Consider the following 12,683-nt stretch of genomic DNA (forward strand, 5'->3'; position numbering starts at 1 on the left):
AGCTTTTTTTTTTTTTAGCCTTTTTATTTTAATTTATTTATTTTGCAATACAGATTTGTGCACAATAAGGCTGACTTCACAAAAGCTTAAAGGGGTACTCCGCTGCTCAGCATTTGGAACAAACTGTTCTGAACGCTGGAGCCGGGAGCTTGTGACGTCATAGCCTGGCCCCATCATGATGTCACGCCCCGCCCCCTCAATGCAAGTCTATGGGAGGGGGCGTGACAGTCATCACGCCCCCTCCCATAGACTTGCATTGAGGGGGTCGGGCATGATGTCATAAGGGGCGGGGCTATTACATCACAAGCTCCCGACACCGGCTCCAGCATTCGAAACAGTTTGTTCCAAACGCTGAGCAGCGGAGTACCCCTTTAAGCTGAGAGCAAGTCCTGGCCTGACCGCGGATCTGATGACCTGAACTGACAGCTGCTAGTGTGAACCCAGACTTAGTGGGTGGAGATTTATCAAAACCTGACTAGAGTAAAAGTTGCTGAGTTCTCCATAGCAACCTATCAGATCACTTCTTTCATTTCTGAAAAGGCCTCTGAAAAATGAAAGAAGCGATCTGATTGGTTGCTATGGGCAACTCAGCAACTTTTCCTTTGGACAGGTTTTGATAAATCTCCCCCAGTGTGCCTAAAGAGAACCTGCCGCTAGGTAAAACTTTATTAAACGAACAGGAACACATAATACCTCTTACAATACTGTGCCCGACTGTGTCCTGGGTAGTTCAAGCCGATTCTGCAATGTTCAGAAAATTGACTTGGAGCCATGTAGCTATTCATTTGGGTGGGCAACTTCCGAGAACTAGTCACAGTCTCACGGTTGTAATCACGCCAATGAGATGTGACTGACAAGCCAGAGGGGCCCACATCATCCACTTGGAGTTCTGGGGAATGACGTAGAACACTCAATGGCTTGCCAGTTACGTGTCAGTAGGCATGTCTACAGCCATAGACCGTGACTAGTTCTCTGACGTTGCCCACCTCAAAGAATAGTTACAGGGCATTAGCATACAGCGCGGGACAGTTTAAAAGTCAATTTTATGATTGGGTTATGCTCTCTGGAAAAAGGTCAGGAGCAGTATTATAAGGGGTGTTGTGTGTTCCTGTTGGTTTAATAAAGTTTTACCTTGAAATTGCTAATGGTATTTAACAAAACTTTTTACATGTCACAGAGACATGTTTAAAGTTTTGATTGATCAGGGTCTGAATGGTCAGACCTCCACTGATTGTTAGAATGAGCAGAACATGCGTACACCTCTGTGCTCTTCACTTCTTGGATTGCTGGGATCCAGTTGCACTAGACTGGCTCCATCCCGTTGATTCCTATTTTTCAGACTGTAAAGCTCATGCATTTTCCATTATGACGTTGCTGTTTAGCTCTAGAGCATTCTACATTAGTCTTTCTCACAGGCTTTGGCCATCCATCATGCATACCAGAAGGGTTATTTACTGAAAGCACAAATGGGCAGTAACCCACAGCAGGCAGATATACATTATTTTCTTTATACTTGATTGTTCAGTATAAAATGGTGATGGATTTGTGTAAATAGGTATCCTCAATGTGTGTGCATTCCTGATCTGTAAGAAACACATGCCATGTATTATAATGCATTTCAAATGAAGTGGACCAACATGCACCTGTTCATTCCATGGAGGGTGTCTCACCATCTGCAGTGCCATGGACCAGTAGAAATCGCTGGTCCCGTAGCCTGTGAATGTTATTCAATACAGAGGCCACCTAGCAAGACAGACACAAAAAAGAGAAAAGATAATGGCCACTTGCATGCGATAATGAATCTTTTTTCTCCAGACAACTGCAATATATGTTTCAGACGTGAGGTCGGTTATTAAGGGCACTGTTGACGAATATCAAAAAGAATATCTAAAAAACACATAAGCATAAAGCCTTTTACTGGGAGTATGCTATCAATTTAAAAACCTCCGTGTGGATAGGGAGGGGTGCATGGCTAACATATACCCACTTAGAGGCTTAAAAGGGTACTCCGCTGCTCAGCGTTTGGAACAAAATGTTCAGAATGCTGGAGCCAGTGCTTGGAGCTCGTGACATCATAGCCACACCCCCTCATTACATCACACTCCGCCCCCTCAATGCAAGTCTATGGGAAGGGCCGTGATGGCTGTCACGCCCCCTCCCATAGACTTGCATTGAGGGGTGGGGCGTGATGTCATGAGGGGGCGGGGCTATGACATCACAAGCTCCCAGCGCCGGCTCCAGCGTTCGGAACAGTTTGTTCCAAACACTGAGCAGCGGAGTACCCCTTAAATGCCCAGAAGAGGAGAATAGAGTGAGAGTGTTAGGTTCCCATCTGAAAATGAGGCCTCCCCTGCATGGTGAAATGGGGACACTTTTTGATTTTACTTTTGTTATCAAATATAGAGTGCTGCTGCACATTTTTTTTTGTGTAAAAAGTATATCTAAAAATAATATATAATAATTTTTTTCTACATATGCTCCTAATCTCAGTATACATACCATGTAAGCTGAACCTTCTTGTGATGGCATCCCCAGGTAACGCTCTGAAAGTACTGCCGCTGCATCGCAAAAATGGAATTACTATGTCATTAGTTCATATAAACTCCAAAAATTAAAAAGAAAATGCTGCTATATACTTATGGCACCCATTGGTTTTCTCTTATCTCCCTTTCATATCAGTCACATATTGTGTCCAGTGCCAGTATGGAAATATCACCTATAGTGCACTGATCCTTAGAGCCCAATTACATGGGGTGATTATTGGCTAAATAGGACCATATAAGATGTAATATAAGATGTGCTGCCAACAATGATAGAAATAAGGAGCCAAACAAACATCCACAGATGGTTGGTGCATCCCTGGCCACATAATAATCCACCTATAAACTGATCTTCTTGATCAGCATTCGCATTGGGAACAGATCTGCCTGTGCACTACCACCCTTAGTGGCTACCCTGCATAATAGCAGGAATCACTCTGCCAACACAAGGATCCAGGTCAGGGAACTGAGCATATGTGACCACCAGCATCAAACACAATCTGTGACCACCAGCATCAAACAGGAATCTGTAGATACAGGAGCATTTCAAAGATTCCTGTCTATAGATTATTATAATTTAGTAAATGAATATTAAAAAGGTTATCTACCTTTAAAAAGGATTGATGGTCTATTACTGGGTAGTGTTGCTCGTGAATATTCGCAATGCGAATTTTATTTGCGAATATCGTATATTCGCGAATTCACGAATATTCGCGAATATAGCACTATATATTCGTAATTACGAATATTCGTTTTATTTTTTTTATTTTTATTTTTTCACAGTACACATCACAGTGATCATCCTTCTCTGCTTCCAGCTTGTGTGGTGTAAAGAAGACTCTAATACTACTGTGCGAATTTTCGTATATGCGAAAATTTGTATATGCGAATTTTCGCTTATGCTGATTTTGTATATGTTAATTTTCGCATTCGCGAATTTTCGCTTGTGCGAAAATATAAATATTACGAATATGCAAATATTCGCGAATATATGACGAATATTCGGCCATATATTCGCGAATATTCGCAAATTCGAATATGGCCTATGCCGCTCAACACTATTACTGGGATAGGCCATCAACATTAGATTGGTGAAAGCCTGACTATGATCAGCTAAAAGTACATCAGGTACATCGATTAGGGTATAAATACATACGGCACATGGCCAATGATCAGCAGTACAAAATATATAAAACAGGTGGCATCTATGTCAGAAAGACGTCTGCTCAATTATAGAGGGAGAGCATCAATAATTATCTGTGGGTCCCAAGAGGGACACCTACTTGTCCATGAAGGCCAGTCATGGATGCTAGATTTTAATGTTCCATACTTTTTATAGAGACTGTGATCTGTAATGCAATGTTGTGTTCATAGTGTGAACAGGATGCAATGCGAAGCTGTAAAAACAGCTTTTAAATTCACATTCTCTATCAATAGAAAACCACAAGGAACAGCATGTCTGCATAATTTTTTTTATCATTGGGGGCGACCACAGGACCCAACCCTAGCACTTAGGCTAAGTTTCCTCTTGGGTTTTTTTCTGGCAGTTTTTGAGCCAAAGCCAGAATTGTATTCAAAAGGAATAGGACATATAAATGAAGGACTTACACTTCTCCTCCCTTATGGATCCATGTCTGACTTTGGCTCAAAAACTTCAGTGGCAGTATTCCAAAAACTGCCAGAAAAAAAAAACAAGTGGAAACTTAAAGGGGTACTCCGGTGAAAAACTTTTTTTTAATTTATTTTTTTAAATCAACTGGTGCCAGAAAGTTAAACATATTTGTAAATTTTTTTCTATTAAAAAATCTTAATCCTTCCTGTACTTATTAGCTGCTGAATACTACAGAGGAAATTCTTTTCTTTTTGAAACACAGAGCTGTCTGCTGAATCACGAGCACAGTGCTCTCTGCTGACATCTCTGTCCATTTTTAGGAACTGTCCAGGGTAAAAGGATATCCCCATAGCAAACATATGCTGTTCTGGACAGTTCATAAAATGGACAGAGATGTCAGCAGAGAGCACTGTGCTCGTGATGTCAGCAGACAGTTCTGTGTTTCAAAAGGAAAAGAATTTCCGCTGTAGTATTCAGCAGCTAATAAGTACAGGAAGGATTAAGATTTTTTAATAGAAGTAATTTACAAATCAGTTTAACTTTCTGGCACCAGTTGATTAAAAAAAAAAAAGTTTTTCACCAAAGTACCCCTTTAACCTTATACTTGTGAACTTATGCCTTTAAAGGGGTACTCCGGTGCTTAGACATCTTATCCCCTATCCAAAGGATAAGATGCCTGATCGTGGGAGTCCCGCCGCTGGGGACCCGCAGGATCATGCACGCGTGTTCGCTCCGGGACTGATTACTGGCGACTACAGGGCGGGCGGCGTGTGACGTCATGCCCCCACCCCCGTGTGATGTCACGCCCCCTCCCGTAGGCTTGCATTGAGGGGCGGAGGGTGACATCACACGGGGGCGTGACGTCACACGCTGCCCGCCCTGTAGTCGCTGGTAATCAGTCCCGGAGCGAACACGCTCCGGGGACTGATTACAAACGGGGTGCCACGTGCATGATCCCGCGGGTACCCAGCGGCGGGACTCCCGCGATCAGGCATCTTATCCCCTATCCTTTGGATAGGGGATAACATGTCTAAGCACCGGATTACCCCTTTAAACAATGTTTTTTTTTTTTTTTTTTTTTTTAAAGTGTTAAAGTTGTATGTATCCCCTGGACAAGAGCAGTGCTCTGGGTGGAATAACATAAAAAAAAAAAAAAAAAAAGAAGAAGAAACAAAGACAGCTAAAATATTACAGTTTTATTTTTTTTAATGAATGGTGTAATGTTTATATGTTTGTGTCACAATTCTGCAAGGATTAACAGTATAGCATGGGACTCCATGGTTTCTCCTTGAAGAGTGCACCAAAAGGCTTGTGGAGACTACTAAGGGCCCTATTATCTGGTAGATCAGCACTTGTTTACTGAGCCTATACAAGAATCTTGTAAATATTTCACACATATTAAGTAGGACAGACTTAAAACATACAGCAAAAGGCATGCATCCTGCACTATACATGACATGTCTGTACTACATTATGCAACTATCAAGTGGGGAGAGCTGCACAAACAATCGCACAATCATTTATGCAGCCCTCTGCTCGCATGACTTATTAGCCGCATATCCCCTATTACACGGGGAGATTTGTAGCCGACAAGCGATTATTTGTTAGCAGGTCAGAACAAAGTGATCAGCTGACGAACAAAAGTTTGCTTGTTTGTCACATTATCACTGGTGCTACTATGCCTTTTTGGTCAGTAATCACTCCATGTAAAAGGGCCCCTATAGACCATTCATGGACAACTGGGAATTTTGTGAAAAGAATATGAAAAGTATCTCTCACAGAAAGAAAAGAGATTCCTCTCTGGTCTCTGTGGTGTCCCGGTACAGGACCTTGTCCTGTTCCTGTCTTAAGTCCCCTCAGGAAGAGTCCCTACAGTCCATAGGGCTCTCCTGTAGGACTTCACCCCTTACTCATCGGTTCCTGCCTCATATAAATTCATTGTAAGTGTATTGTACATATTGTTCAGTGTATATAAAGAATGTACAAATGTATAAAATGTATAGTACCTTCCTGGGTCATGTGATACTGTCATGTGATGTACCCAGAGTTCACAGGGTACAGGACCTCCAGGCTTGGCAATCAATGGGATTAGTCCAGCCCCCCTAGTATATAAGGGGCTGTAGTCTCTAAATTCACTCTCTTATCCAGTGGCGTTGCGACCCGGGTGCGGGGGGTGCAGCCCACATCGGGTGACACCAACCTAATGGGGTGACACCAAGACGCTCCGCAGCAACCCTCCCCCCCCCCAGCTACACCGACACCCCCCGTCTGTACCCGACCGGCAGCACCACCCATCCCCCCCCCTTCACCTGCGTTGTGCGCCCGTCCGACAGCAAACCCCCCCCCCCGGCATTCACTTGTGCTGTGCGCCCGTCAGCACCCCCCCGCCCCCGCCCTTCATCTCCGCTGTGCGCCCGTCCGTCAGCTGCCCCCCCCCGGCCTTCATCGCCGCTGTGCGCCCGTCCGTCAGCACCACCGCATGGGACGTCAGTGACGTCACTCGCAGGGCGCCAGGAGAGAAGGAGCGCTGCGCTGGATGGGTGAGTGTGTGTGTCTGTCTGTCGCTATCTCTGTCTGTGTGTGACTGTCTGTGTGTGACTCTGTGTGTGTGTCTGTCTGTCGCTATCTCTGTCTGTGTGTGACTGTCTGTGTGTGACTCTGTGTGTGTGTGTGTGTGTATGTATGTGACTGTGTGGGACTCTGTGTGTGTGTGTATGTATGTGACTGTGTGTGACTCTGTGCGTGTGTGTGTGTGTATGTGACTGTGTGTGTGTGTTGCAGGGGGACCCAGGAGCGCTACACCCCTGCCCAAAATCATTTCTTGTATTGGAATTATGTAGGAGGCCTTCTGGTGTGCCAAGTATGCCTTATTTTCTGTGTGTGACTCTGTGTGTGACTGTGTGACTCTGTGTGTGTGACTGTGTGTGTGTGTGTGTGTGACTGTGTGTGACTATGTGACTCTGTGTGTGTGTGACTCTGTGTGTGTGACTGTGACTCTGTGTGTGTGCCTGTCTGTGTTGTAAGTGTTTTTTGTGTGTGTGTGTGTGTGTGTGGGGGGGGGGGGGGGGTTAAACAGCGATCTAATGTGGGGAGACTTTGACCCATTGTGGGGAACCTGCGGCCTAATGGTGGGTAACTACTACCAAATGTGTGGAGTCTATGCTACCTAATGTGGGGAAACTGCTACCTAATGTGGGGAATCTGTGCTACCAAATGTGGGGAGTCTATGCTACCTAATGTGGGAATCTGTGCTACCGAATGGGGGGAATCTATGCTACCTAATGTGGGGAAACTGCTACCTAATGTGGGGAATCTGTGCTACCTAATGTGGGGAAATTGCTACCTAATGTGGGGGAACACGTACCAAATGTGGGGAATCTATGCTGCCTAATGTGGGGAAAATATGCTACCTAATGTGGGGGAACTGCTGCCTACCTAAAGTGGGGGAACTGCTGCCTACCTAATGCTCCCCCCTGGCAGTAGCACCCTCATCATCCACCAGCAACACCCCCCCCCCCAGCAGTAGCACCTCCATCAGCAGATCCTGATGGTGGATGAGAGCGGTGCTCCTGCCAGGAGGATGATCCTGCGGATGGATGATGGGGGTGATACTGCCAGGGGGGGATGGCCAGTTGCACCCTCATCATCCTCCAGCAACACCCCCCCCCCAGTAGTAGCACCCCCATCATCCACTAGCAACACCACCAAAACCCCCCTCCCGTGGTAATAGCATCAGCTAACGAATGTTGAGGGGTATTACTGCGGTTGTGGTATTATATTCAGAGGGTGCACTGTATGGCAACGTTAAATTCAGAGGGCGCAGTTTGTGGTAGTATTATATTCAGAGGGTACAGTGGGTGGTAATATTATATTCAGGGGTACAGTGTGTGGCGGTTTTATATTCAGAGGTACAGTATGTGGTAGATTTATATTCAGAGGGTACAGTATGTGATGGTATTATATTCATAATGTACAGTGTGGTAGTATTATATTCAGAGGGTACAGTGTGTGGCGGTATTATATTCAGGGGTACAGTATGTGGCAGATTTATATTCAGAGTGTACAGTATGTGTTGGCATAATATTCAGAATGTACAGTGTGTGGTAGTATTATATTCAGTGGGTATGGTGTATGGAAGGTTTATAATCAAAGAGTATAGTGTATAGTAGTATTATATTTAGAGGATACAGTGTCTGGCAGGTTTATATTGTTTTAATACTTGTTTTCATATAGAGGATGAGAATGCGCTGACATAGTGAGGAGACATCTGGGCGTCACATTCTACAGACAGAAGTTTTAGCTGGAACAAGTCCTGGCGGTATGTACCATCTGAATTAGATAAGTGAAGACTATAGAGAAAACGTCACCTGTAGTCACTGATGTCATTGTACATTCTCCTCTCTATGTCCTATCAGAGCTGTAGTCACTTGTAAATTCTACAGTTATGGTGAGTGAAACTACAACTTCCAGCATAACCTTACCACTGCATAAAGGGGTACTCTACTGGAAAACATTTATTTTTTTATCAATTGGTGCTACAAAGTTAAACAGATTTGTAAATTACTTCTATTTAAAAATCTTAATCCTTCCAGTACTTATTAGCTGCTGTATAAGTGATTCACAGGAAGTTCTTTTCTTTTTTAATTTATTTTCTGTCTGACCACAGTGCTTTGTGCTGACACCTTTGTCCATGTCAAGAACTGTCCATAGTAGGAGCAAATCCCCATAGCAAACCTATCCTGCTCTGGACAGTTCCTGACATGGACAGAGGTGTCAGCAAATAGCACTGTGGTCAGACTGGAAAGAACTACACAAATTCCTGTGGAGCATACAGCAGCTGATAAGTACTGTAAGGATTAAGATTTTAAATAGAAGTAATTAAAAAATCTGTTTAACTTTCTGGCACCAGTTGATATAAAAGTAAATGTTTTCCAGTGGAGTACCCCTTTAAGTAATTCTGGGAGCTGTATATTTAAATGGTGAAAACTTCTTTAACACTTTCCTATTCTGTGGCAACTGGTATATCTGATTATTGTACTGGAATTTCTCACAATGCGCTACAACAGTGGTGTCTGTCACAACAGGCTAAAAACTTACTGAGGGGGGGGGGAGGTATGGGGGTGACACCATTTTCTACCGCACCGGGTGACACCAACCCTAGCAACGCCACTGCTCTTATCTCCTGAATCCAAAGCAAGCACAATCAGCATATATACTAAATTCATCTCATCTAGGCCAAAGCCTCAGGAATCTGAAGCCACTAAAAACGTGAGTTGCCAAGCTCTATCTACAATTCTAGTGACTACTATTCAACTCAAGCATATTATTAGTAGCACAGTGGCCTGCATAAATCTCAATACTACAAGTCCCAGCAAGCCTGCGAGGTATCCTGCATCCCGGTTGCCTCTAGAGAAACAGCATAATTGTAAAGACTGTTCTATAAGAAGTTTAAGTAAAAGTTCCAGTTATCTCATAATTCCTGCTGTGGACATTCCATTAGTTCCTGACGTTTCTGGGTTGGTTGTCGGCAGGGCCTTATACAGAAAACAACCACATTCTGACGTCACGACAAATCAGGGGTTAATAACACCTTGCCCCACAGGGTTAATACCACCGCACCCTGCTACATCATTGCAACACCCCAGACACCACATCTCCAATAGATGGCACCTTAGAGCGAGCTCTTTTCCTTCTGTGAGAGATACTTTTCATTGTAGATTGTTGTTGTATTAATGTATTTAGCTGTACAATAACAAAATCCAATACAATAAAAAATACAATACAATACAATACAAAAAAAAATACAATAAAAAAAGCCAATATGGTTAATGTGCTTTTAAAGATCAATAATGCACTGTGTAAAGGTTTAGTTAATCTGTAATCTGTCAGTCTTTTCTAATCGATACTTACAGTATAGGTGGAAACTTGTTATAGGTGCAACTGCTACACCACAAGCAAACAGCTCTTCAGGCAGTGATAGCAGCTTGAGAGCCAAAAACCCACCATAAGCCTAAAAAACAATAATATAAAAGATTCAATAATTCACTTAGTTTTTTTGTTTGAACATTTAAAGGGGTACTCTGCTGCTCAGTATTTGGAACAAACTGTTCCGAATGCTGTAGCCGGCGCCGGCAGCTTGTAATGTCATAGCCCCACTCCCTCATAATGTCACGCTCCGCCCCCTCAATGCAAGTCTATGGGAGGGGGCGTGACAGTGTCACGCCCCCTCCCATAGACTTGCTTTGAGGGGGAGGGGCTGTGGCGTCACAAGCTCCCGGTGCCGGCTCCAGCGTTCAGAACAGTATGTTCCAAATGCTGAGCAGCAGAGTACCCCTTTAAAGAAATCACTCTGCCAACCAGTGATGGACAGAGATAACGCACTTCTGCCAAGAGATTGGATGACTGAGTTGCGGAGGGGTATAATATTTATTCAATACAAGGCAAAGCGTTTTGAATCTGTACTGGATTCTTCATCAGGCAATTAACTAGAATGGGACAACACTGGGTGTCATCTGAATTAGAGATGAGCGAATTTCCAGTAATTCGATTCATCACAAACTTCTCGGCTCGGCAGTTGATGACTTATCCTGCATAAATTAGTTCAACTTTCAGGTGCTCCCGTGGGCTTGAAAAGGTGGATACAGTCCTAGGACACCCCCTTCTAGGACTGTATCCACCTTTCCCAGCCCACCGGAGCACCTGAAAGCTGAACTAATTTATGCAGGCTAAAGTTATCAACTGCCGAGCCGAGAAGTTCATGACGAATCAAATTACTGTAAATTCGCTCATCTCTAATGTGAATCAATCCAACATACGTCATCTCCATTGATGGCAATGAATTTCCGATGTGGAATTTTCTAGCAAAAAAAAATTCCAACAGTATCCATAATGCAGCAGAATCCCAACGGAAAATACATAGTATGAATAGGCTGTTAATAAAAGTATGTCGATGCAAGGAAGAGTAGATATACACATTAAGAGGTTACAGCACATAAACACGATAGACCCTTAGAACCTGATTGCTGGGAGTTGGAAGAAAAAAACAAAAAAACCCTCTGCTTTTTAAATAAAAGTTATATATACACATACAAAAACCCACCAACATAATATAATAATAACACTACATAACAACAGCTGGTCCAACTGCCCTTTTCTTATGGTTAATGCTACATAATATAAAACAATATACATAACACAAAATACATAACACAATACACCAACAAATAAATAATATAAAACAATATACATAACACAGTATACATACAAATATAATAAATGTGCCTCACAAATATACCTACAAAAACCCTAAAATAAATCCTACACTAAAACTGTGCCCTCTCCCACACCACCCCTCCTGTACATGGGTCAGTCCACAACCGTTCATACAGTTCTTAAGTCCAGTCCTTAACTGACCCATGTCAGGTGCCATAAGATACAAAACCCCACCACCCACAAATACACCCTCCCCACCTAGCACTCCAACCAACCAACTAAATACAACCTTATATACAAGACCACAACCGAATTTAGGCCCAAGTTCAGTGCCTGTAAGCCCTTCATACCACATCAGCAGAAAACAAAACAAAAAGCTATGGTGCACATGCAACAGCCCACCACCAGGGAGAAGGATGGCAGATCTGATACACTGAAGAAATTTTAACTCTTTCCCTAACTCCCCCTACTATTCTCCCTAATTCTATCCCTTCATTAAAGCTAACCCTACTATCACCCTATCCCTATCCCTGTATGCCTGTCCCTAACCAAAATAAAGGTACTCTACCAAAAAGGTCTAGTACCTAGGGTACATGAAAAGAAAACCCTCTCCAGAGAGAAGCCCTACTGGTATCAAGACTGCCATACTCCAAAGACCTGATCTTCCCGAGGTCACCGGTGATGTTCCTACAGACCTCCACCTCGGAGAGGACTTTCTGTTGGGTGGACACTAAACACCGTGCATTCCACGTGTGATACTTAACCACTAAGCTGACTAAAAATAAAGTGCCCCGATCTCGGTCACTGAGGGTCCTGAATGCCCCATAAGGCCAGCAAGTTGACTCCAGCTGATAGAAGCGCCCACCCGGTTCTAGACCCCTACGTTAAAGGGACAATGAAGCAGGAAGTGGTCCATGCTTTCCAGCGTGTCCACACACTCTTCTCGGGGACACCCCCGGTCATAAGAGTTCCTGTACTTCAGGTTGTCCCTTACACCTAGCTTCCCCTGAAAGCAGCACCAGGCCAAGTCCCCAAACTTCTGGGGGATCCTTTTCAAGTTTAAATGATACAACCCCACCCTCAGATCCCGACCTGGGCAGTCCCTGAGCATCAGAGGCTTCTGGAAGTGGGTCAACAGAACCCGTTTGTCAAGGAAACGCCTTGACTGGGTCCTGATCTCCCACACTCCCAGACCCCACCGACATAACGCCTTCAGAGTCGGGGTAGCGTAAGCCGGAAGATATCCATGGGGCGTAGAGAGGTCCTTCACTTGCCCTCCTCTCTCCCATTCCTTGAAGAAAGGCCGAAACCACTCCCTG

At 43.9% G+C, this 12,683-nt stretch overlaps 1 protein-coding gene across 4 annotated transcripts in view; it reads right to left on the reverse strand.

Annotated features, from left to right (window-relative positions):
• Positions 1-12,683, reverse strand: part of LOC130358644 (inactive dipeptidyl peptidase 10-like) — a 186,529-nt gene that overhangs the window by 9,648 nt on the left and 164,198 nt on the right. For 3 of the 4 annotated variants that reach the window (XM_056562173.1, XM_056562172.1, XM_056562174.1), the window contains 3 exons: positions 10,063-10,162; positions 2,500-2,558; positions 1,671-1,743 (listed from right to left, as the gene is read on the reverse strand). In XM_056562173.1, the coding sequence (XP_056418148.1) occupies positions 1,671-1,743; positions 2,500-2,558; positions 10,063-10,162 (232 nt within the window). Of the gene's footprint in view, positions 1-1,643; positions 1,744-2,499; positions 2,559-10,062; positions 10,163-12,683 lie in introns of all 4 variants that reach the window. The other variant, XR_008889594.1, reaches the window with a different exon arrangement.

The sequence above is a fragment of the Hyla sarda genome, chromosome 2 (genome assembly GCF_029499605.1).
Source record: "Hyla sarda isolate aHylSar1 chromosome 2, aHylSar1.hap1, whole genome shotgun sequence".
Taxonomy (NCBI): Eukaryota; Metazoa; Chordata; class Amphibia; order Anura; family Hylidae; genus Hyla; species Hyla sarda.